This window comes from Dipodomys merriami, unplaced genomic scaffold, assembly GCF_024711535.1.
Source record: "Dipodomys merriami isolate MVZ:Mamm:240054 unplaced genomic scaffold, mDipMer1.0.p SCAF_9, whole genome shotgun sequence".
NCBI lineage: Eukaryota > Metazoa > Chordata > Mammalia > Rodentia > Heteromyidae > Dipodomys > Dipodomys merriami.
Genome location: NW_027206512.1, coordinates 30,510,510 through 30,538,472, shown reverse-complemented (window position 1 = coordinate 30,538,472; position 27,963 = coordinate 30,510,510). Strand labels below are relative to the sequence as shown.

Here is a 27,963-nt window from a genome sequence, read left to right as displayed (position 1 = left end):
ATTGGCATTTGTTAGGGTTTTTTTTTTATTTTTTGATGTTTTGTCATGGTGGACATCATAACTGTTACATTGTATTTATAAAGCATTGCACTAACTAAAGTTTCGTGTATAGAAACATAATGAGGTTTTTCAAGAATGCATATTTAGGTACAGATTTTAACTCTACAGGATTTGATACCTACACTTATTTTTTCCTCTACATTCTATTCATAGTTTGGAAATCTTTTATTTTTAATAAAGCCCAAGTTGCAAGCACACATGTACACAGTTACTCATGTGTTTTTTATTAATTTTTAGAACTTTATTAAAAGCAATTGTAAGGAATCCAAAGGCTTTTCCCCCTAGCTCATCTTATAGTTTTTCTTTCAAAGGTTTTAATGTTAACTGACTTAAATATATATTATTAGTGAGATTCATTTTTCAATTTGCTTTCTCAAGATTTATACATTTCTCCTTGTTTTCATATATAAATAGTTTCATTTGGAAATACCACATATTCACCAGAAAAAAAATGTTTTAACTAAATAATTCAGTATGATACCCTTCATCTTCTCCTAGGAATGCAAATATCACATTCTTTACCTTAGAATAAAAGAATCCCTTCTAGCATTCTCATGACATATAATGAATTAAGTCTGTTTTTGACTACCAAAAAAGGAAAAAAAGTAAACTAGCATAAATATGTCTGCAAAATAAATTCAGATATGAATATTGTACTTAACTCTAGAGAAGCTGACATTGTCTTCACTTCAGGAAAGTCTGTACATATAAAGTACATAAGAATAAAGATCATTTAAAATGTTGTTCCTTATTTGAATAAAAATGAGTAGTATCTCAATTTGCTATACTTTTCAGATAATGAGTTGAAGTCCAGGCTTCAATTTATTTGGTTAAGCATATGTGACAATAAAGGGATTTTCAGCTCTCAGACCTTTCCACAAGTAGATGGTAATGAAGTAAAATGTACGTACTTCCATTTATTTTGAAATGAAAACTTTCATTATTCCATCTAGCCATTGTCAGAGCATTCAAGGACAGGAAGATTAGGGCTTAGAAATCACCATTATAGAACACGGGCTGAAATGCTTTTCCAAGCAATGTGAGTGTGGATGTGATCATTTGAAAGCACATTTCTATTCATTTGAATGCTTATTTCTATGAATTGTACTAAGGTATCTGAAATAACTAATCATTTTATTTCTGGAATAGTCTTCATGAATATATTATATAGATGCTGATGCATGTTTATAATAATTTATTTTATCAAATCTTGCCAAAGATATGTAGAATACTTGTAAATTGGACTTCTTTGAAGATCAATCCACCTTCAAATATGTTTCTGTAGTTGCAGAATATTACTGAGTCAAGTTTAGGAATTTCAGGAATACAACTTTAAGAGTAAAAATTTATGGACATATTATGGGAATTAAAACTGAACATATTTGATGTTTTTAAATGTATGTCTGAAAATCAATTAGAGGTCAGGGAAATACCTTTGTATTACACAAACTTGAAGAATTAACTGCGCATAGATTTATAAAAGTGCTTTTGAGTTTTACCTTTCTTGATCAGCTAAATATTGGCAGTTTCCTGCATACTGAAGTTTTGTGTACTGACAATCCCTCTGTGGTTGAAGTTAGAATGTACAAACTTATGGAACTTTCAGTAAAATTGACCTTTCAGTTTATACTGGGCAATTTTGTATATGATATATAGAACAAATCCAGAAAAGTCCTTTATTTTATGTTTTCTTCCAGTGGCTTTACAGTTTTATGTCTTCTGTTTAACTCTTCAATACACAGATTTTTTTAATGACTTTTAAGCCTTTGCTAATATTTAGTAATATTACTTTTCTTTGGAGGAATTTAAGAGAATTAAGAGGAGTTTATTGTAATCATTTTTCAACCCTTCATTGAAACAGTTTTGAATTTGCTTCATTGAAACTGTGCTTATTTTTTCTACATATATTTCATGAAATGGAATTGGGTTTTGCCTAGCAAATATTTCTTATCTTAGCAATATCTCTGGGCCAGTTTTTGTTCCATCAGCCATACTTAACTCCAGTTAGATTGATTTTTACATCTACTTTTCAAAATTAAAAAAAAAACAACTACTATAAGCACTAAATTAATGAGTTTAAAACCTTTGGTTTCGCTAAACATCATCTTATCTGGTCATATGTACATAGCTTTTGAATTTTTCTACTAGTTATTACAAATAAGGAAAACCGTAGGACCTTTGTTTCTTTGGGCCTGGCTTACTTCACTTAATGTATTTTTTTTCCAGGTCTTTCCATTTCCTATCAAATGGGGCAATGTCATTCTTTCTGATGGAGGCATAAAATTCCATTATATATATATATATATATATACATACATATATATATATATATATATATATCACATTTTCTTGATCCATTCATCTACTGAGGGTCATTTACTGGTTCCATATCTTAGCTATGGTAAATAATGCTGCAATAAACATAGTTGTGCTGGTTGCTTTAGTATGTTCTTGTTTGTGGTCATTCAGGAAAATGCCCAAAAGTGGGATTGCTGGGTCATAGGGGAGATCTATGTGGAGTCTCCGTACTAATTTCCAACTCCCACCAACAATGCAGTAGGGCTCCCTTCTGGCCACATCCCCTCAAGCATCTGTTGTTATTAGATTTCTTGATTATAGCCATTCAAACTGGGGTGAGGTGGAATCTCAATGTTGTTTCGATTCGCATTTCTTTTATGAATAGAGAGTTTGAGCATGTCTTCATGTGTCTATTGGTCATTCTTATTTCCTCTTCAGAGAAGTTTCTCTTTAAGTCTTTAGCCCACTTATTTATTGGGCAGTTGTTTCTTTGAGGGTTTGTTGTTGGGGGATTTAATTTTTTTGAGTTCCAAGTATATTTTAGATATGAAACCCTTGTCCATTTTATGGCTATTGAAGATCTCCCAATCCATGGGCTTTCTATTGATCTTATTATCTATGTCCTTGGTCATACAGAAGCTCTGCAGCTTCATGCAATCCCATTTGTCCAACATTTCTTAGATTTGTTGTGTTTCTGGTCTCTATTGAGAAAATTTAGGGACACAAGTTGGTTTTTCTTTCTTGCTATTTTCCTAACATATTTATAATGTACCATTTGATTTTTTGTTATTGTTTCTTTGTATGCTCCTCCCCCACAGTATAACCTCTGTTTTCACTGTATTTGATGTTGGTGCCTGGCATCTTGTTTTTGTTTTTTTTTTTTTTTGTGGGTCGTGGGACTTCAACTCTGGGCCTGGGCGCTGTCCCTCAGCTCTTCAGCTCAAGGCGAGCGCTCTACCACTTGAGCTACAATGCCACTTCCGGCTTTCTGGTGGTTTATTGGAGATAGGAGTCTCACGGTCTCTCCTGCCCGGGCTGGCTTTGAACCGTGATCCTCAGATCTCAGCCTCCTGAGTAGCTAGGATTACAGGCGTGAGCCACCAGCGCCCGGCTGTGCCTGGCATCTTGTATATACACTTCTCCAACTTGGGGGAGGGAAGGGAAAAAACAAAGTGCTTAAATAGGGATACAGGTTGACCCATTGTAGAATTAGATGTACCAGACACTATTTTGAAAAACAAACTTTACAGTTTAGGTGGGAAGGAGGGGAGGTCAGGATGGGGGGAGTGTAGTTGTGGAGGGGGGAGGGAAGGGATGGTAGGGGGAAAACAAAGGAGGAGTAACAATGCGAGATAGGAAATGTTACTCATTACCTTGCTCATACAGCTGTAACCCCTCTGTACAGTTTTTTTTGCAATAAAAAACGTATTAAAGAAAAAACCTTTGGTTAAACAAAACCGTATTTAAAATCTGTCTAATTTACAACTAAAATAAGGTTAGTGTAGATGTTAATAGTGATGTACCATCAGTTTTATTATGATTTAACTTGGCATAAACTTATTCTCAACTTTTCTTTCTCTTGGTTTCAGATGCAATAACAGAACCCAGTGTGCCGTGGTGGCAGGCCCTGATGTTTTCCCAGACCCTTGCCCAGGAACTTATAAGTACCTTGAAGTGCAGTACGAATGCGTCCCTTACAGTATGTACACTCCTCTACTTTTTGCCATTAAGAGGAAAGGTATATAACAAAGCTATTCATGCACTGAGTAAATATACTCTGTGAATACATATAATAACAAAACAATGGAAAGACAGAGATGGATTTTATTTTGGAAAACTTTGATGATTCTTACCTCCTTCCTCACTGTTGGAAGAATTACATGTTGCCTATAGGTCTTGATAACATTTAAGTTTTCTGGGATAATTTTATACAACAGTATGTAATTTCACACCATTCATTTAAGAATATAGATGTTTTGAAAAAAGGCTGAGGAGATAGTAGGACAGTTTTGCATAGATAGTGAAAATAAATAATCTGTTAACAAACAGAAATTGACAAATTGTAAAGTATATCTAAGTTTTTCTTGTGTTCTCTACCTTTTGAGAATCAGAAATATGTTCATCCGGAGGAAACAGATTGGTAAGAAAACACAAAGATTACATGAGCTAAATAAATTTTTAGAGTATATTTTTAAAGCTGTAGATGTTTGCCTTTGCAACTTTTGTATCAGATTTGGTACAGGTATATTTAGCACAAGCATAATGAAGAATCAAACAACTTACTATGGAACATTTTCTGACTTTTCTACCTAAAGAAAGGCTCGCCATCTGAAAAAAGACTTGTGAATTATCATGGGATTTCTTAGTGTAAAATCACTCAGGAAATCCTGTAGACTTGCATTAGATGTGCAGCTCATTATCTCAGAGATAAAAAACACCTGAGATCATAAACAAATCCCAGGTTCCAACTTCCTTTGATGTTTCAGAAGGAGCAGAGTATCTTGGGATCAGCAGGTCTATTGTACCACAGACTATTCTGAATCTTCCCTCAGTTAAGCATATATTAAGAGGCAGCACATTACTCACAGCCAAAGTGTGCATACTTCAAAAAAATAGTAATTTAGGCAAAAAGAAATGAGTTGATTTCACAATAAGGAAAGACATTTATATTAAGAAATCAAGAGGAAATATTGTTTGCCTTAAGGTATGATTGATTAGCAAAAGTTTATGTAGTGACATTTCACATGCTGATGCTTGTTATAAAAATGCATACATTTGTAGGGTTTTCTTGTTTTTAAATCTCCATTAATTTTTTTATTACGTTGTTATCTCTACAGGCCCATCTCAATTATATCTACAGAGAGCAGAGATATTGCTATCTGTTCTATACAAAATATAAAGATCTTAATGACAATTTATCATTCACTAGTATTATGTCAAAAAAATGAAAGGCACAGGCCATGTTGAAATGAGATAATTCTATTTGATTTGCATAACAATATCTTGGTGAAATATATTGTGCCCTATTCAAGAATGACATCTTATAACAGTATAATAGGATGTACTGCACTTGTAAAAACACTTTTAGAAACTTTACAGTCATATTTTCATTCTCATATTTTGAAACATGATAGTAGAAGTAAAATGGCAAGTTACAGATTTTACCATAATTTTTGAGCACTAAAAATTTTCACAGCTTTCTCTTCAATTTCCTGTATTTCATCAGAGTTTCTTTGAAGATCACTACTCCAAAATCTTCTGCAAAATTCATTCTAAAATATCATCAACCCAGCTTAATTTACTACCTCTTACACTTTTCCATTAAAAATATCATTTTACCACAGACTTCACTTCTCATAAAATTTCAGAGAGAGCAAGTGGATTTCTTACAATCTTATATTTGTAGGTTTCTAGTAACCCTGAAACCTTACTGACAACCTTAGAAATATCTTTCTTATTGTATTAAAATATTCAATTTGATTGTTTCACTAAATAAGAATTATAAACTCAGTTGTACTCACTAGCTACTCTATACATGACCTTCATTAACATATGGCGTGCTAATATTTTTTTTTGGGGGGGGAGGTCCAGTCGTGGGCCTGAACTCTGGGCCTGGGCGCTGTCCCTCAGCTCTTCAGCTCAAGGCTAGTGCTCTACCACTTGAGACACAGCGCCACCTCCAGCGTTTTTTCTTTTTGCTTATGTGGTGCTGAGTAATCGAACCCAGGGCCTCATGCATGCAAGACAAGCACTCTACCACTGAGCCACCTTCCCAGCCCGCTAATATTTATTTATACTTTCTTAATATATTTCAGTTAAAACTGTAAAGCAAAATTTTGCCTAGAAATTTAACATATTTTAAAAGAAAACAATGCTACAAAAAAGTAAAAGCCAAACCAAAAAAAAAAAAAATCCTACTATGACTCACTGGAAATATGGATTGGTTTAGTAGAAAGACAATGAATTATTAGGTAGTATGAGGGTAGAATATAGTCTAATTTCTTAGCAGAAAACCTGAATTTTTCAGCCAAACTTAACTATTAAAGCTTTCTAAGTCTCACCCTGTATACTTTCTCTGGTATGGTATAAACCTGATTTGGATCAACGTTAGCTAATTTTCCTTTTCTAAATGTAAAATGCATGAGTTTTCCAATACTGAAAATCCTTATGCCTGTAATCCTAGCTATTCAGGAGTCAAAAATGAGGATTCTGGTTCAAAGCCAGCCATGACAGGCCATTGGAGACTCTCATCTCCAATTAACCACTAAAGTGGGGGAAAAGCAGAAGTGGAGCTGTGGGTCAATTTTAAGAGCACTAGATTTGAGTCAAAAAGCTCAGAGATGGCACCCAGGCCCTGAGAAAAGGATTCACTCACCTGCTTTAAATCCCTATCATTTGTTTGAAATTACATGCCATTTGCTGCTCGATGCATGTATTGAAGTAAAATGTGATTGGTAGTATATCTATAAGCTCCATGAAGAATATAAGCTAGGTAGAGATAGCAGAACAGGGTTGTACTCTGTGTGTAATTCCTGCTCTTAAAGTACTTTGTTTCTCATCATAGATTCAGTTTTCTGCTTCATATTCTCATGACTTGCTTCAATCTTTTTCTTCAGCATATAATATGGTCCAATCAGTTGTTCAATATATTGTTCAATCGTTTATAATTTTCATCACTATGTCAACACCACATTGTGAAAGTATCTGCCTCAAAGACTAAGATCTTTTTCCTTGGTCCCTTAGCTACATTATTTATTGATGGCAATACTGATGTTTGAACTCAGGGCTTCTCTCTTACGAGGCAGACACTCTAGCACTTCAGTTATATGCTATTATGATCTTTTTGCTTCATTTATCTTTTCAGGCATAGCCTTGTGTCTTTGGCTAAGCTGGCCTCAGCCCTTAACCCTCCCTATATGTTGCATCTGAGATCACACTGCATACCACCACACCTGGGCTTTTTGATTAAAGAGGCCATCTTATTAATTTGCCTGAGCTAGCCTTCAATCACAGTCCTTCCACATAGCTGGGATTAATGAGCATTAGCCACCATACCCAGCTTCAGTTATTTTTGATGAAGTTTATGCTCCTTTTCTTAGAGCTGCTGAATCCATGCAAACTTTTGTTTTTCCAGACACTTCATAAAGTTTTAGAGCCTAACATTGTCTGTGTCATACAACATACTACATATAACTTAGAATGAGTATCTTAGCTAAGTAGTAAGTTAATATGCTGTTTTCATTATCCATGTTAGATAAAATCCTGTACTCAATCATAAACTTCATGGTCCTTGATAATGTATGTTGACAACCTACATTGCATTAGAATAAGGCATACTTCAGATTTGAGATTTAACATTTATTTTGGTGGGAAAATATGTAAACAAAAAATTATTGATCAGATAAATAATAAGGAATTGCATTAGAGATAATACACAGAAAAATTCAACAAAGGTTGTTGCCTTCCATAAGAGATGCAAAATTTCCAAGGAGAGTTTGAAAGTAGTGGGAATTGCCCTATTGCCCTTCCCCCTCCCCCCTCCCCCTCTCCCCCATACCCCTCACGACCTCAATTCCTTGCACATGCTACTACTGAAAAATATACTTCTAGCCTAAAGTATAACAATTTTGCACAGGATTTTAGGCATCATTAAATATATACTTAACTGAATGACAACTTGAGAAATAACTTACCTTGACAATAGCAAATGATACAACTACCTTGACAATAGCAAATGATACAACTTTTAGACGAGGAAATATTTTATAGAAAAAGAAAATAAGAGAAGTTAGATTGTAAATGATTTAGTAAAACTGTCTTCTTTGTACTGTCTTATATTCTTTTTACTTTTTCAGAATCAGTAAAGCTATATTTAATCTCTTCTAAGTTTTTTTTCTCTTATCTATATTTTCTTGTCTGTGTTCATAGATACCGTGTTTCTAATGAAATTTGGGACAAGGGAATCAATACATCTCTCTGTTCCTGTCACATCTTAGTTCCATTGTGGCGTTTATAGACTCTGGGTTCTCTTTTGAGGTTTGATTTTCCTCCTTGGTGAATATTTTCTTCCCAGGAGATGACCCAAATATTCAAAAGGTTAAACCTTGCCATTTACCAACACCACATCTTTGTTCTTCTGTCTTTCCCCCCCCACCCCATTCCTAGCCCTTCTGACCTGATTTGAGATCAAAATTGTAGTGTCTACAAGTAGAGCCACCTTCCTTCGGCCAGGTTGCAGGGATTTGTGTTAGGCAGAAAACAATGGAACAACGACCCATCTACTTAGAGTATTTTGAGCAAAGAATCTTTGCTTTGTATCCCGCTGACAAATGGTGTTTCTTCCAAGGCTTACAATTTCACGCACATTACACTCCAAAAGTGTCTGTCTTTCCTCACAATCTCCCTTTCTCTTCCCATTCTTTGTCTCTTTTCAGAAATGCAAAGCACATATTACTTACCAATCTTCTTTCATGGCAGATTTTCTTAAGGAATTGAGGGTAGAAGTACAAAATTGCAGAGCTCCTAAAAATGTGTGTTTGATTAAATGAATCTTACAGCATTTAAGACTTTCTCACTATTCACAGTTGTCCACTTAATAGTGCTAATAGTGATCATTTTAGTGAAAATACAGGAAAATTAATATTTACAAATGATTACACACTTTTTAAGTTTCTTTTCTGCTTCACAATAATAAAATCCATTACTCTTTTAGCTATTAAAACGAGGTCTTTAAACATTTAATTACATATAAATATGCATATATATATTTCCCTTTTTGTGCTAGTAATCCTCAAACCTATGTAGAAATATTTTTAGTTTGAAGATATTACAGGAACCCGGTGCCTGTAATCCTTGATACTCTGGAGGCTAAGATCTGAGGATCATGGTTTGAAACCAGCCAGGGCAGAAAAGTCTGTATGACTCTATCTGCAATGAACTACTCGGAAAAAGCTAGAAGCTAAGCTGTGGCTCAAGTGGTAGAATGCTAGCCTTGAGCACAAGGAGGCTCAGGAACAGAGACCAGGCTCTGAGTTCAAGCCCCAGGACTAGCAAAAGATTTAAAATAAATAAATAAAATAAAAATAATGAATAAGTGAAAATAACAGAAATATCTAGAAATCTTTTAATTTCCAACATTTCATTTCCTTTTCTGAAATACAAGTAGCATTCAATTAGTAAGTACGAGGTGTTTGAAAGAAAAAGGAAATTTAGACAAATGATTATTCTGGTTACTCAAAAATAATTAGGTTCCTTGCTAGCAGGATAAACAAAGTGACTATAATCTGCAAGACCTTGTTAATTTGAATAGAGCTCTCTATTATAAAAATTAAAATTATGTCAATTTTGGTTTCAGGGTCATTCTAATTTTCTTTATGACTATATAAAGACAAAGAAGACTACCACTTAATAAAAGCAGTTATTAAATCATATTGCATTCCAATATTATGTACTATTTCTTTTTCCCTTTCTTCCTTCCTTCCTTCTTTTCTTTCTTTCTTCCTTCCTTCCTTCCTTCCTTCCTTCCTTCCTTCCTTCCTTCCTTCCTTCCTTCCTTCCTTCCTTTCTTTCTTTCTTTCTTTCTTTCTTTCTTTCTTTCTTTCTTTCTTTCTTTCTTTCTTTCTTTCTTTCTTTCTTTCTTTTTTTTTGTCAGTGCTGTGGGTTGAACTCAGGGCCTGGGCACTGTCCCTGGGCTAGTATACTACCACTTGAGCCACAGTGCCACTTCTTGATTTTTCTGTTTATGTGTTATTGAGGAATCAAACCCAGGCCTTCATGAATGCACTCTACCACTAAGTCACATTCCCAGCCCATATACACTATTTCCAGAGGTAGTAAAGATAGTGAATAAAATGAGTTTTGACAGAATAAACTCAAGTAACATGAATAAATGTAGTAATTTCTGTTTAGTATTGTTTTGTATCTGAGCAGAGTAGAATTTCACAGTAACCAACCTGAGTTACTTGAAATAATTTCTTATTTTTTAGAAGTCTATGTCTGTTATTGTACTAATTTAGTTTTGCCAACATCTAAAACTTTCCTAAAAATATTGTTCAAACATCCTCAATAATATAAATATGGATGGTTCCTTATTTCTAAAACCTGTCATCTACTCATCATTTTGTGGTCCTCTAAGTAACTATGCTAGACTGGGAAGGAAATCATACACCTGTTAGTACAAAAAAAATTTAACTACATAAGAAGAACTGTAAGGTATATAGGGAAAAAAGAAACATCTGTGTCTAAGTAAATCTCTATGGCAAGAGCACCTTTCTAATTCTAGCATTGGTTCTATCTGACTCTACCACCTCTTTCCTGTCTTGGCCTTTTCAGGAAGTAGGAGACCCTTAGATTCCAGTAGAGTTGACTATACATTCTGTTACCAGCTCTGATCTAATGCTACTATGTTGCTGTTCTTTACCTAAGAAGTGGGGATTGTAATCAATTCACAGAGTTGGTCTCAAAATTAGAACTAAATATATGTAAAACACCTAGCACAATGATTGCCAAATTAAAAACTATAAGAACACCATAGCTACTCTATTTAGTATGCCTCAGATATCTCCATCATTTTCATGGCTTGCTGACATTCAGTGCCATCCATCACATCTGCTGAGTTGGGGTTATACAGTGCTGCCAACTTATCCCCAGGATTTAGAGAGCCCTAGACATCATAAACTGATGACATTCTCAAGTTCTTTTATTAATGGCCTAATTTCACAGGTCACACTTCAGCTTGAATTCTCCTTTTTTCTTAAATTTCAGGTTAATACTGAACATTGAGACCTTTTCTCAATCACACAGAAGTAGTTACAGGAGCACCTGCCATGCAGTTTAGTTCTTGAGCTAGCTCTTTGTTATAAACTTACTCTTTTTAATCTCAGAGCAAATATTCCAAATCTATACTCAAATCACTGGCTTTCTTTGGTTAAATTTGTAACCTAAATTTCCTACTCTGACTTCTTTTGGACTTAACCTGCTGGTATTGCCAATTATAAAAATTAACCTCAACCTTATGATGAATTTTAGTGTTGTATCTTTTAAACTATATTTTTCTCCACTGGCATTAGCTTTAAAAACAAACAAACATTTCATTTTGTGGTAAAGGTGCTGTACAGAGGGGTTACAGTTACATAAGGAAATGAATATATTTTATCTAAATGTCAAACATTTTTACCAACTCCTTTATTTTTCTCCCACTGTCCTTCTCCCTTTATTCTCACCCCCTCACGAAGTTCTAAGATTCATTTCCAGCATAGTGTCTTGTGAATATCACTGTTGCATTGGTTTACCCTCAGACTTTATTTCACCATTTTGTTATTCCCCTTCCCGTCCCTAAATTAGATAAATGTATATACAAGACATAGGATTCCATAATCAAAAACAGTGACTGCCATGAATAAACAAAAGGGGGTAAAATAAAAAAAGAAAAAGAAAAAGAAAATGATACCGTACAACAACATGGTCAAGAACAACAAGTTCTTGTTTCCGTATCTTGGAGTTCATTTTGATTAGCATCATTTTACATGGTCATATGTGCATTGCTATTGAACTATTGTGATCCTCTGCCTCTCTGGAAAGCAATATAGAGGTTCCTCAAAAGACTAAGCATAGAAATCCCTTATGATCCAGCAATGTGATCATTTACCCAAATAATCACAAGCAAGGCCACACTAAAACTACCAGCACAACTGTGTTAACTGCAGCATTATTTACCATAGCTAAAATATGAAACCAACCCAGATGCTCCTCAATAGACAAATGGATCAAGAAAATGTGATATATTTATATATATACACACACACAATGGAATTCTTTTTTTAATACATTTTTGTTGTAAAAATACTGTATAGAGGGGTTACAGTTACATCAGCAAGGTAATAAGTACATTTCCTATCAAGCATTGTTGCCTCCTCCTTTGTTTGTCCGTACCATCCCTCCCCTCCCACCTCCACAACTGCACTCCCCTCCCTCCCCAGCCTAAATTGTAAACTTTGTTTTTCAACATAGTGTCTTGTACATCTCATCGTTACAATGGGTCAACCTGTATCCCTATTTAAGCATTTTGTTTTTTCCCTTTCCCTCCCCAAATTAGAGAAGTGTATATACAAAATGCAGGGCACTGACATCAAATACAGTGAAAACAAGGGTTATACCATGAGTATATGTCTGGGACAAGCAGAAAAGTTTAAAAGCTATGTACATATGACTAGATAAGATGATGCTAGGCGAAATGAACCCAAGATAGGGACACAAGCATTTTTTTCTTTCTTGCTATTGTTTCTAAAGTATTTATAATGTACACAATAGAATTCTATGTTTCTATCAGAAAGAATGGCATCATACCATTCATAAGGAAATGGAAAGAAGGAAATGGAAAGACTTGGAAAAAAATCATAATAAGCGAAGTAAGCCACATCCAAAGAAGCATAGGTTCCATGGTTTCCCTCATTTGTAATAATTAGTATCTGTCTAGAATAGTCCTAGCTTTTGATACTATTGTGCTTACCTCCAATATAAGGAACTACACTATATTGACTCCTTAAGTAGGTCCCTCTCTCTTCGTTTGAAGAATACTCCAAATACTAAGCAACTATTTACTCTGTAAATTTAGTATAAATCATTTTAATCTCATCTTTTAATGTTTCCTTAATAGACAGTATGATTAATTGAAATCATCCTTTTTTTTTAAGTATCTAAATCATGTGTTAGTATTTTATTCTTCTTTTTTATCGTACAGAGGAGTTACAATTCCATGGGCAAGATAATGAGTACATTTCTTATCAAGCATTGTTGCCTCCTCTTTGTTTCCCCTTCCCATCTCTTCCGATACTCCCCCCAACCCCCACTCGATCCTCCCCACTCCCCGACCTAAGTTGTAAAGTTCGTTTTTCGACATAACGACTTGTACATCTCATTGTTGCAATGGGTCCACCTGTATCCCTAGTTTAACGATTTGTTTTTTCCCTTCCCCTCCACATATTATACCAACATCAAATACAGTAAAATGTACCAGAATCAACTCCAAATGGATCAAAGACCTCGGTGTCAATGCAGACACTCTGAAAACATTACAGGATGAAATAGGAGAAACCCTAGGTCTCCTTGGCACAGGCCGAAATTTTCTTAATAGAGACCCAGAAACACAACAAATCAAAGAAAGGTTGGACAAATGAGATTGCATGAAATTGCAGAGCTTCTGCATGGCAAAGGACATAGCTAACAAGATCAACAGAAAACCCACAGATTGGGAGATCGTCTTCACTAGCCATACAACAGACAAAGGGCTCATTGTCTAAACTATACCTGGAACTCAAAAACTTAAATCTCCCAAAAACAAATCCTCAAAGAAACAACTGCCCAATAAATAAGTGGGCTAAAGACTTAAAGAGAAACTTCTCTGAAGAAGAAAGAAGGATGGCCAATAGGCACATGAAGAAATGCTCAACTTCTCTAGCCATAAAAGAAATACAAATCAAAACAACATTGAGATACCACCTCACCCCAGTTAGAATGGCAAAAATCAAGAACTCTAATAACAACAGATGCTGGAGGGGATGTGGACAGAAGGGAACCTTACTACATTGAAATCATCCTTATACAATTTGAAAACATTACTTAACTGCCAATTGAGTTCAGATTTCCTTATTTTACTATTTTTTTCTTCTTCCTTTTCCAGTATCTAGGTTTGAACTTAGGGCCTCTCGTTTGTTATTTTCACTCTCTACCACTTGAATCACACCTCCAGCCCTGTACTTTAGCTGGTTAATTTGGAAATAGAATCTAGAGAACATTTTTGCCTGGGTTGACCTTAAACTACAGACTTCATGATCTCAGTCTACTAAGTAACAGGCATAATCCACCAGTACCCATTAGTGCTTCCTCCTTCCCTCCTTTTTTGCTTACTCTTTTTTTTTTTGCCAGTCCTGGGGCTTGAACTCAGGGCCTGAACACTGTCCCTGAGCTTCTTTTTGCTCAAGGGTAATGCTCTACTGCTTGAGCCACAGCACTGCTTCCAGCTTTTTCTTTGTATGTGCTTCTAAGGAATTAAACCCAGGGCATCATGCATGTGAGGCAAGCACTCTACCTCCCAATCCCAGCCCCATCACTTTCCTTTTGGTTGTTGCTGGTGGTGGTGATGGTGGTGGTGGTGACAGTGTGTGTGTGTGTGTGTGTGTGTGTGTGTGTGTGTGTGTGTGTGTGTGTGTGTGTGTGTGTGTGTGTGTGTGTGTGGTGTTGCTAGGGCTTGAATTCAAGAACTTTTGCTCTTACTCTTTCTTTCTTAATATTTTTCACTCACAGAGAGCACTCTAACACTTGCTCCACATATCAATCTCCTCTACTCTATTTCTTTAAAATTTCAAAATAAATCGTCTATAGTGTAGAGAGAAAAGTGAAAAAAAAGCTTACTCTCAAGAATGGAAAGATTAAAATATATTCTCTTTAATTGAATGTTGGCATGGTATCCAAAACCTCATTTCAATTCATAGCCTTTAGAGAAATTTCAGATTCAAAATGGTCCTAGTGTGATGCATGATATTTTGGTCTTCATTTTCATTCACAACGGTCTATAATTAAAACAATTAATGATGACATAACACAATATCAAAACTGCAAATTTCTCAATATTATGAAATAGAAATCTCTCAGTGCATATGGTTGGATCTCAAGCATCAAGGCCTTACCCATAAATTTATTTCAGAGTTGCCTCAAGAAAGCCAATAGATGAACATTTTTAGGGGCAGTGGGTGTACTGTTTTCTTCTATGTGCACTACACAGTAACACATTGCACAGTAACCATTTGCCTTTTGAAGCCTAAAACTATGTGTCCAATTTACTGTGGCAAATTTTCTTTTAGAGAAAATTGAAATGAGTTCAATGCTCTGTCACATAGAGGCTTCATAGATGCCAAAATTTGTCTGAAATTTAAATATGTATAATGAAATTATGAAGAAAATGATTGTTTTTTCCAAAGGCAGAAATTAAGTTTTCCTTCACTGTAGTTTTCCTTGACTCTTTCGTCTCTTTTATCTCTATCTGGTGGGTAATCCATTTGAGGCTATTTTTCAAAATAAATGGAAAATCCAGAATGGAAATCATATTCAAACTTGTTGGGGGATGAGGTGCAATTATTTCTGCAAGAAGGTTGTTCCCTGATGCCTTCATTATTCAGAATTCATTTTGATTGTTCAAGCAAAAACTGGATTGATTGCTCAGAGACTAATAGTGATTTATTTTTATAATTTGGAAAGGACCAAATCCATTCTACTGCTGATCTCCATCCTCAGCCATAATGGGAAATGACAGAATTTTATATTTTCCAGATCTGTTACTTACCAATAGCTGTGTATCTAAACTCATCAAAGTTCAAGAATGTATACATATATACATTTCTTTGTATAAATATATGTATATATATGGAGAGAGCTATCTATATAGATATATAGATATACATATCATTGGAGATTTTTGTCAAGGCTAAGAATTTCTCCTTCTACTTTATCTGGCACTGTCTAATGCTCATATTGAATAAGTTCAAATACCAAGACTGAAACTTACTAATTAATAATTCTTCTGCAACAGATGACATCCGTTACTCAGTTTGAAAATAAATTGTAAGTGCAGAGTGCAAACATATGCTATTCTGTAACTTTAAGACTCTGTATCCTTTAGTCATGTAGCAATATTGGCCTCATTTATAATTAAAACAAATATATAACCCAGGAGTTATGACATGTTATATTACTTGATTTAATCTCACTATTTGCTTACTATCAGATGGTATTTTCCAAAGCTGAAATACCTTATGTTCATCCTCAGTAACTTAATGCAATAGGATAATCCACTAAAAATAGCATTTGTTATTAAAGTTACTTTGCTATTTAAATAATTAATAGGTAAAACAGAATACTTTCTAGCACCCAATTAATGTTAATAGAAGTTTAAATCTTCCATTTATAATGGATATTAATCCTATAGTTGAATAAATCTGGATCATAAAATTCTGAATATCAAACAATAATATTGAATAGAATTCAAGTAAGCTCTTGAAACTTCCATTTGAGTATGGTTTTAAGGGTTAAAATTGTGGCCCTGAAAGCACTCATGTGTCTTTGACACATTTAAGTAGAGTGTAGACTTTCACAGAAACTCAGATCTAATTTTATATTAGTGATGGTTGCTAGGTAACTATTTGATGCAAATTATTCATTAAACATTTAGCAGTTCATTCTCTGATTGGAGTGGGAGCTGGAATGACTTAGAAGATGACAGCTCAGCAAACAGCTGATTGAGAAAGAATATTCTTGGATGTTTAATAAAAATAGATTATGACTCCTCCTCTTGATTTTCTTCCTCTTTGTCATGATCAAAAGAACATAAGAGATTGTTAGTGAAAATTAAGAGCATTTTTCTAAAATAAGTTATTTTCTCAGCAAGTACCATATCCCAAACTTGCAGTAAAATACTTTTTATGCACAATATCACTCTATTTTTATTTTTTGTGTTTAGTTAGGCAATATGATTTCTGTTTATTAATTGAGGAATATAAACACATAAATTAAGTAGCATTGTAAATGCTTTTACTTTGGTAAAGACTAGAATCCAAGTCTCTCTTACTTTGTATTTGTTTCTTTTTTATGTGAAAGAAAATGGATTTCATTATCTTCTTATCAGGTTATTAATGACATTAGCTAGCTTTTTAAATTCAAACTACATTAATAATCAGGTTTTATCTTTTGGTTACATTTTATTTATTTTTTGTCAGTCATGGGGCTTGAACTCTGGGCTTGGGTGCTATCCCTGCACTCTTCAGCTCAAGGTGAACGCTCTACCGCTTGAGCCACAGCACCACTTCCAGTTTTCTGGTCGTTAACTGAAGATAAGAGTCTCATGGAGTTTCTTGCCGGGACTCGCTTTGAACTGTGATCCTCGATCTCAGCCTCCTGAGTAGCTAGGATTACAGGCATGAGCCACCAGCTCCCAGGCTAAGGTTTTATCTTGAGAATTATCATACACTAATTATTTTATTATGTTTCATCTCATTGTTTAGCCTTTGCTAGTCTAAAGCTCATTGTCCTACTGGCTCAGCCTCCTGATGGCTGGGTTTACATTCTTGAGTCACCATTCCTAGCCTACAGTTTATTCTTTCACAAGTTCTTCATGCCTCTAAATAATAGTGTAATTTTCTTGTTATGATAATTTCCTAAAAGAAAACAATTTACAACTTAGTTAAAAATGCCAAAATCTATCAATGAAATACTTCCTATGTTCATTGATAGCTTTCTAAGTATTGGTAATGTCCACTTTTATTAAAATATGAAACAATAACTGGAATGAAGTCAAAACATATTTTTGCCCTATCCTAGTATTGTCTTGTGCTTTAATTTGTTATTATTTCCACTAGTCAATTTCTTCTGTAAAATGACCAAGTTTACCTTTAAGCAATTGTTCATTTTCTAAGGCTACAATGAAAATGGTCAGCTTGAGATGTACTGAATTTTATTTTTATTGCTATTTTTTGCACAAGACAAACAAACCAATGTGTAGCATGCCAGAATTCTAACTCACACGCCTAAATCTTTAATGTGAGTCCCCTAAAATTAATATTATCAAATCAGCAAGAAGTTTCCAAGTTGTAGAATAAAGATTATGTCAAGTCTAAGATTAAGCTGTTACATCAACGTAATTTGATTTTAAATTTGGCTCCACTACCTCTATTAGTAATCACATCGTTGACAAAGTTCATCCAATTTGAGTTCCTATAGTGGAGAGGTATTGATGTTTTCATGTTACTTTGGTCAGTCAATAAGGTTAAAAGGATATAGTTTATTTAGTTTTCAACATTGCCTTCTTGAAGTCAAATGTCTATTTAATTAAATTTCCCAATATTTGGCAAGAAAGGAATAGTAGTGTCAGCTTTCTTCAGCTTGATCTTAAATAGCTTCTTATGAAATCTGGTAAAGACCATCCAGAGTAATATGAAACAGAATCACTGGGAGTCCACTTATGAGAGCAGCAGGAAGTCTAAAATCTTTGTAAAGGAAGTTAATAGTATCTAGGAGTTGCTTATGCTAAGAGTGTGAATTTTGGCTTAAGTACAATAATCATTTTATCACTGGCTTAAGGCAATTTGGAAAATTCTATTTCTTCATCTAATTAACAGTACCCCCCACACACAATTATAATTCTCTAAGTTGCTTCTGAACCAAAGCTAGTGATAATAACTTCAAAGCCCCCCATCATCAAATTTTATCTTTAATCTTATCCAGACGCAGAAAATACAACCATTTCATATTTTTCCTTACCTAGTTAAAAGTTTAGTCCTCTTTTACTGTATGTCAGCTGTATAAAAAAAAGAAGAATGTAAATTTAGTTTATGGAAAATTTGGTTACTTCTGAAATTTTAGGCTTTTTATTTAAGTATATATTAATGGAATTTTATGTAATAAGTATAGGATTTTATGAAGTATTCAGCATGAAAAATATAAATACAATAGTTTAGGATGGGTAAGACCCTAAGGTATTTTCTTTCTGGAGTAGAAAACAGTTATCAATTACAAATAGTCATTAATGACATATGTCTCTCTCTCTCTATATATAGGTATATATATATATATATATATATATATATATATGGTTTTGCTAATAAATTTTTTAGTATAGAATATTGCATTTAAAAGTTTCATTCATTAGCCTCCAACATAAGTCACTCTTGGAAATATTCTATTCTTAGAACTAGCATCCTGACTAGCAACATTACTAATTACCTATAAGTGATATATAATCATGGTGACAAATTTTTCAAAAGATAATAGTAGATATACTGTGAAGTTCATTAATTGCTACATTTCTAATTTTTGCAAATATTTTCATCAAGTGATAACTTATTAATTAATTTATTTGGTGGGCTTCAAGTCCAACTAGATTATATTTTAATTTTAGTTGTTATGAAGTGCTATTTGTAGACCACAAATATTTCCTTATTTATATTTGCCATTAGTACTACTAAATGTACATTGCCAGGAGAGAGTTGTCAAGTTTATGTGATCAGAAATGGAAACTTCTTATCCATATTTTTATTCTGTTCTATAGTCTATTATCAAATATAGACGATCCTGAAAATATGTGGCTGAAGAGATTGATTGAATCAGTGATAATTTCAGTTTGCTTTAAACATGTTATCATTAAGTAGGTGAGATTATGCATCACAAATATAACTCTTCTCTCCTGTATGCCTACAAAACAGTATCATGGACAATGCCAGGGTCTGGATCTGGTGAGGGTGGGTTGTACTTGGACATACTTGAACTGTGGCCCAACTAGCTTGTGAATATTTTGCTAGAACATGGAAAAGGGTTCTGTAGGTGCAAAAGGTATCATAAACCTCTAATCTCCCTGGAAAAATCCTTGAATCAAATTTCCACATTGCAGATTCCTGAGTTCCCCAGACCATTCCTTTTATTGTTATGGTATAATCATCACATCCTCCTTTGCCAGACCTTCAAAGTTCCTTTTTTGGATGAACTGCAATTTTTTTTTTCAAATCTTTTCATTCTTCTTCTTTTTGCTCTTAATTCTTTATGTAAATTTGTCAAAAAGAATCCAGTGATAAATTCCCTCCTACCAACTACCTGAGTTCTGTGATGTCTTGAAATTCCTCCTATCAGATAAACTAGTCTCTCACCTTCAAGTTCCACTTCTCACTAAGTCTCAGGGCATGAGTAAAACAAAGCCAAATTATCTTTGAGTGGTCTCTAGTCCAGATTTCAACCAAGTCTTACATCTCTGTCTGTGATCACTCCATCATCAGCTCAGCTGTCTACATCTCTTCAGCATTCTAGTATTCTCAACCACAGAAAAGACTTCCTTAAAGCATTCTTGGCTTTTTCTAGCCCACTCCTCCGAAAGTTTCCAGATTTTTTCCAGAAACAAGTCTTTTATTTCCCAACCATAAAGCATACTCACAGCAATGACCCCACTTTTTGGCACCAAATATCTGACTAAATTAACTAATAGGAAATGTTTGCTAAGGTTCACAGTTTCAGAAGTTTGCTTCATATTTCATTGGTTCCACTGCTTTTAAAATTTCCTCCAAGAATGGAATGGCTACATGCAACAGTGGAAGCAACTGTCAGAACAAAATTGCTCACTTCTTGGATAAGAGGTAAAGAAACAAGCAAATAACTTTTTTAAAACAGAAAAAGAAAATTAATTCATACTATTGCTTTTCAGGATCTCCCACTAGACCTCAGCCCACACCATCTCCCAGAGTTCCATTTTGTGCTTTGAGCATCACAACTTTGAGACATTAACATCTAAACTACAGTTTCTGAAAGGAACATTCTTCTATATTCTCCAAGGAATGGTTATTACCTGAGAGAAGATCATCCTGATTAGTACCATTGTCCCTCAAGTGTAGCATAATATTTAGAGTCCAGAAACACTGTACCATGGACTTTTACCATTTAGGAAACTAGAATCATAGAAGAGACTATACATCATTCTAAATTGACTTACTGGGGTTTCTGACCTTTCTTTACAGATGTTAAGTCCCAAACATATTTGGCTATATGAAGTTACCTATTATAATGATTGATTGTTATCTTTATTGATTCATATAAACTATTTATTGAAGCCTTACGTTATTGTTGTAGGCTTTGAGGAAAAAGCTGAGGCCAAAACTGACCTTTCAGGTATATGTATATGTATGTGTATATACACACACACACACACACACACACACACACACACACACATAGAAAAGAATATACTCATCCTAGTTCTCATGACATTCTCAAGCAATTATGATTTACTTTCTATTAATTAACACAAAATAAGTTATTTACAGACATTTTAGTAGTATGTGAATTCATCTTTAGAAATATGTGTGGTAAGAATTAGAGTGATTCTTCATTCTCCTGGTATCAGTTAACCTTTGATTCCAGCCCCTGAGATAATTACACATTTTACAGACTTCCAGAAAATCCACTTTAAAATTATATCTTATGTAAATAGGAGACTATTCTTACATGGCGAGTGACATTATTCAATTCAGTTAAAATTACTTTCTTTTAAATTCTGCAGCTCTCACTGAAATTAGTTTATATTGAGACTTTAGCATTTCACTTAAATCATTAGTGTATTTTTTTTTCCTCTAGGGATTTTCACTTACACTTTCCCATTCAAAATGTAATCCTATCAGATATGGTCATAATGCTTTGCACTTGGTAACATCTATCATCCAAACAATTCTTGAGCACTTTAAGTGTGAACTTGGTCATGTTTGCATCATTCTGAGTGGTGGCCAGGAAGTTGAAAAATGATTCCTTTTAAGTTCACAGATAGAAAACTGATGGAAGCAAGGATGCTCTGTAAAAGTGATATTAAAATGTCTCTCTAGCATGATGTGAATATTCTTACATGATTGAAAAACAAAGGAAAGGGATATACAGAATATTAGATATGTTCTAAAAGGAAGTAAAATTTGAATAAAATATTTTTCCACAATTCTATTATTTAATTTTCCTTGTAATGATTTACAAGTTGTTATCTTATGTCCTTTACTGTTGTAAGCGCTGAGCACAAAGGGAAGAAATCTGAAGGTGAGCAGAAAATGTAAGTCTTTACATTTAGGGACCAAGGGAAAAGCTATTGACTTTGTCTACCTTTATTTTATTTTAGATTTAAAACTTTTATGGTAAAGGTGATACACAGAGAGGTTACAGTTACCTAAGTCAGGTAATCAGTACATTTCCTTTTGAAAAGTGTCATCCCCTCCCTTTTTCTCTCCCAGTTTTTTTTTCCAATCCTGACTTCCCTCCCCCACAAATTGAATAGTATCTTTATTGATGGCACAGGCTATGAATATGTTTTCTTAAAAACACATTCTCCTCCTTTTGACAAGGTACATTTATTTATTTTCTTGTTTCCTTCCTGTTTTTCTTTGTTTTTTTTTGTTATTTTATTTGTGAAGTAATTTTATAAAAAGTATAAATGTGGATCCTTAAATAGTTTATTCAAATTCACTGTATTACAGTTTCCTCATCAGTAGCACAAGACTAATTACATTATCTACCTTATAAAATTGTAGGTATTAAGTAAGTTTATATGCTTAAAAGAGTGCTCAGAAAAAAGTAAATAAATATTCAACATTTCTTGGTTGTTAATTTTTCAATTCTTGATTGTTAATTTTTCAATATCCTACTCTTCACTTAGACATGTGAGACATTCCTATCCCTAATGAATGCTTCCAAGAACTGCATATAGCTGGATAAATACAAAACTTCTTTTCAATTAATAAACAAGCAGTGACAGAGTTATACGGGGGAATTACTATTTAATTCTTCCTAAATAAACACCAATAGGAAACTTCTATCTGATAAACAGATGCAATGTTGAAGCCTTTGTTTATACATCCAAGTAAATTTCTATAATTTCATTACAAATAACTAGGATCAGATGATACAATATGGTTTAGGAAAAAATGAATCCAAATTTAAAAAGAGCCATCAAGGATGGTCTTGCTGGGCGGTGACACAAAGAGGCAGATAAAGGAAAAAAACAAAACAAAACAAAAGGATGCTAAGAAATAGACCAAACCTTGTCATCCAGATCCCTCTTGTTTAACAGGCTATGTGAAACTCCTTTATGATACCTTCCTCTTATTGTTTGCTTTGATGTTTATCAGTTTTCTTTTTTTTTTAACATTAGAGATTTTAAAAGAAAGTTTTGTTTAGAGACCAGATAAAGAAAGTTATCTGCACACTAGTGGCTAGCCAACTATTATCACAAGCTGCACATCACTGGATTAAAAATGTGTGCATTAAATTCAAATTAACAGTGCTTTACAGGAAAACACTAGAACTCACTGAAGGATTTTAATGGGAACATAAAAATTATAATTGCTAAAGAAGGCCAAGTTTGTTCAGGCTTTGCTATTTTATATCACAGCAAATCTAAGTATGATGGGAAAAAAATAAACTATTATCAGTTCTCTCACTCTCCAGGAAGTATATGTCTCCATATAAAGTACCTGTCAATAGATACTGATATTTTCTACAAAAAAACAAAATATGATGAGAATAGTCTTATTTTCCCCACATTTAAATTTTTATTTCATGAGTATACATATTTTTTTAAATACACTTCACATAAGCCCAGCATACTAGTATGTAACTGTAATCACAGCACTTGGGAAACTGAGGCAGGAAGATCACTTGAACTCAAGAGTTCAAGACCAGGCTAAACAAAATAGCAAAATCCTGTCTTAAACAAAAAAGTGTGTGTATACTTTAGATATGTTAGTTTTACTTGGAAAAAATTATATTAAGTGAAGTAAGCCAGGCCCAAAGAAATATAGGTCCCATGTTTCCCTTATTTGCAATAGCTAGCATATGTCTGAGTCAAGCAGAAACGGTCAGATAAGTTGATGTTAGGGAAATGAACCCCAAGATAAGGATTCAATTTTTTTTCTTTCATGAAATTGTTTCTAACATATTTATAAGATGATTTCTTTGTTGCTTTGTATGTACCTCCCCCACGGTATAACCCCTGCTTTCACTGTTTTTGATGTTGGTATAATTTGTGGAGGGGAAGAGAAAAAACAAATCATTTAAACAGGGATACAGGTGGACCCATTGCAACAATGAGATGCACAAGTTGTTATATTGAAAAATGAACTTTACAACTTTGGGGGAGGGAGGATCGGGTAGGGGGTGCTGGGGGAGTGTATGGGAAGGGATGGGAAGGGGAAACAAAGAGGAGGCAACAATGCTTGATAAGAAATGTACTCATTATCTTGCCCATGTAATTGTAACCCCTGTATGGTATTTTCACAATTAAAAAAAAAACAACTAACATAGAGAGTAGTCGTTTTTAAAAAAGAGCAACTTGATTTCTTTTTAATATTCTTAGTTACTTAATATTATTATTTCCTTTCTACGGTGTTTATTTGACCTTAGTATTCATAAGGCTATGTTAGTTTAGCTTTCTCCAAGCCTATGATAATTTTCTTACTCTAATTTTTCAGCACTTATAAATATATTGAAATTTTCATTAAGTAAAAAAGAATTAAGGAAGAGAAATGGAAATCCCAGCATTTACTGTGCTTTCTTCTCTCCACATGAGATCTTAGCAACTGCCTTCTTCTGATAGCTCTAAGATGAACCCACAGATACACTCATTTCTGCTTCAACCTAAATGGCCCCTGTTACATGTACTGGGAAGGAAAAAGACTTAACTCATTGTGTCACTGTGTTTGTTAATTTAATTAAATATCAGAAGGCTGATCACCTTCTCTTGCTCTTCATCATTCTTCTCTCTTGTGGATGTAATTTATAACTTAAATAAGCATTCTTCAAAAATGCTACATTACCCAAATTGCAGGTGTCATGTTCTTATGAAATTCTAGTTTCTTGGATCATTTTTTTTTCTTTCCCACTTCCCACACGCCCTCACCCCCGCCTAAATTGTAAAGTTCATTTTCCAACATAGGGTCTTCCACATCTCATTGTTACAATGGTCAATCTGTATCCCCATTTAAACTTTTGTTTTTTCCCTTCCCCTACCCAAATTAAACCATCTTCAAATACAGTGAGAAAAAGGGTTATACGGTGAGGGAGGGACATACAAAGGAACAACAACAACAAGAACAACAATAAAAATCACATGGTGCTTTATAAATATGTTAGAAACAATAGCAAGGAAGAAAAAACCGCTGTGTCCCTATCTTAGGTTCATTTCACTTAAAATCATCTTATCTGAGCTTTTCTGCTTGTCCCAGATATATACTAGTCATTGCAAATAAGGAAAACCATAAGACCTATGTTTCTTTGGGCCTGGCTTACTTCGCTTAATATAATGTTTTCCAAGTTTTTACATTTCCTAACAAATGGGGCAATGTCATTCTTTCTGATGGAGGCATAGAATTCCATTGTGTATAAATAACAAAATTTCTTGATCCATTCATCTACTGAAGGGCATCTGTATTGGTTCCATATCTTCATTATGTTAAATAATGCTGCAATAAATATAGTTATTCTGGTAGCTTTAGTATGTTCTTGTTTGTGATCATTCAGGAAAATGCCCCAAAGTGGGATTGCTGGGTCATAGGGGAGCTCTATGTGGAGTCTGTTGAGGAACCTGCATACTGCTTTCCAGAGTGGCTGAACAAGTTTATACTCCCACCAACAATGCAGTAGGGTTCCCTTCTGGCCACATCCTCTCCAGCATCTGCTGTTATTAGAGTTCTTGATTTTTGCCATTCTAATTGAGGTGAGGTGGTATCTCAATGTTGTTTTGATTTGCATTTCTTTCATGGCTAGAGAGGTTGAGGATTTCATCATGTGTCTATTGGCCATCCTTCTTTCCTCTTCAGAGAAGTTTCTCTTTAAGTTTTTATTTATTGGGCAGTTGTTTCTTTGAGGATTTGTTGTTGGGGAATTTAATTTTTTGAGTTCCAGGTATATTTTAAATATGAGACCCTTGTCCATTTTATGGCTAGTGAAGATCTTCTACCAGTCCATGGGCTTTCTATTGTTCTTGCTAGCTATGTCCTTTGCCATGCAGAAGCTCTGCAGCTTCATTCAATCCCATTTGTCCAATCTTTCTTTGATTTGTTGTGTTTCTGGGTCTCTCTTAAGAAAATTTCTTCCTGGGCCAAGGGAGACTTAGGGTTTCTCCTATTCTGTCCTGTAATGTTTGTGCGGTGTTTGCTTTGACTCTGAGGTCTTTGATCCATTTGGAGTTGATTCTGATGCAGGGTGCTATATAAGGTTCTAGCTTTAGTTTTCTAAAGGTGATTAACCAATTTTGCCAACACCATTTACTGAAGAGGCTGTCTTTCTTCCATTGTATTTTTTTTTAGCTCCCTTATCGAAGTTAAGGTGGCTATATGTGGGTTCATTTCGGGGTTTTCAATTCTATTCCATTGGTCCTGAGGTCTGTTCTTGTACCAGTACCAAGTTGTTTTGATTACTATGGCTTTGTAGTAGAGTTTGAAATTTGGTATTGATATTCCTCCAGCACTGTTCTTTCTGTTAAGGATTGTTTTTGCTATTCGAGAACTATTATTGTTCCATATGAATTTTTGGGTTGCTTCTTCTATTTCCTTGAAGAATAAGGTTGGAATAATGATAGGTATCCCATTGAATTTATAGATAGCCTTGGGAAGTACTGCCATTTTCATGATTTTGATTCTTCCAATCCAGGATTGTGGGAGGTTTTTCCACTTTCTAAGTTCAGTTTTGATTTCCTTTTTCAGGTTTTTGAAGTTTTCATCATAGACACTCTTGCTAAGTCAATTCCTAGGTATTTTATTTTTTCTGGGGATATTACGAATGGTGTTGCTTTCCTGATTTCATCCCCGCTCTTATCATTGTTGGCATACAGAAAAGCCATTGATTTTTGAGGGTTAATTTTATACCCTGCTACTTTGCCAAAGTTTCGAATCAGCTCAAGCAATGGGAGTGGAGACCATGGGATTCTTTAAATACAAGATCATGTCATCTGCAAAGAGGGAGAGTTTTACTTTATCTTTCCCTATTTAGAATCCTTTTATATTTGCATATTGTCTTATTACTGTAGCTATGCATTTTAATACTAAATTGAGAAGTAGAGAGAGTGGACATCCTTGTCTCATTCCTGATTTAGGAGGAAATGGCTTAAGTTTTTCACCATTAAGTATAATCTGGCCATAGGTTTGTCATATACAGCCTTTATTGTATTGAGGAATGTTTCATAGATTCCTAGTTTTTCTAGAACCTTCATCATAATGATGTGTTCGATCTTGCCAAATGCTTTTTTACATCTATTGAGATAACCATGTGGTTCTTACCCTTGGTCTTGTTGTTGTGATTAATTATATTAATTGATTTGCCTATATTGAACCAATTTTGCATCCCTGAAATGAATCCTGTTTGATCGTGTTGTATGATTTTTTTTTGATGAATTGTTGAAGTCGATTGGCCACAATTTTTTTTAGAAGTTTTGCATCAATGTTTATCAAAGAAACGAGTCTATAGTTCTCTTTCTTTGATGAGTTCCGGCTGGTTTTGGGATGTGGGTTATGATGGCTTTATAGAAAGTATTTGGTAGTGAACTTTCTCTTTCAATGTCATTTAAGATTTGGAGGAGTTTTGCATGATTTCTGCTTTGAAGGCTTTGTAGAATTCTGCTGTAAAACCATCTGGTCCTGGGCTTTTCTTAGATGGGAGGTCGCTTATTGCTGTTTCTATTTCAATGTTTGATATGGACCTGTTAAATTGGTTTAACTCATCTTGCTTTAGTTTCGGCATGTCGATATTTGCTAGGAGAAGGTCCATTTCTTCCAGGTTCTCAAACTTATTAACATAAAGATTTTAGAAGTATTCCCTTATAATGTTCTGAATCTTGGTTGTTTCTGTGGTGATGTTTCCATTCTCATCTCTGATTCAGTTTATTTGGATGTGTTCTCTTCATTTTCTGATAAGATTTGATAAGGATCTGTCAATTTTCTTTCTTTCTTTTTTTTAAGAATCAAATCTTTATTTTGTAGATTATTTCTGTTTTTTTAAAAAAATTCTAATTCATTTAATTCTGATTTAATTTTAATTATTTCTTTCCGTCTA

General features: G+C 34.1%; 1 protein-coding gene across 25 annotated transcripts in view; it reads left to right on the top strand.

Moving 5' to 3' along the window:
- Adgrl3 (adhesion G protein-coupled receptor L3) overlaps positions 1 to 27,963 on the top strand; it is a 735,816-nt gene that overhangs the window by 387,521 nt on the left and 320,332 nt on the right. For all 25 annotated transcript variants that reach the window (XR_011369974.1, XM_070012589.1, XM_070012578.1 and 22 more), the window contains one exon: positions 3,948 to 4,057. Coding sequence is in view for 24 of the 25 variants with exons in the window: in XM_070012589.1 (XP_069868690.1) it covers positions 3,948 to 4,057 (110 nt within the window). In the remaining variant the exon portion in view is untranslated. The remainder of the gene's footprint in view (positions 1 to 3,947; positions 4,058 to 27,963) is intronic.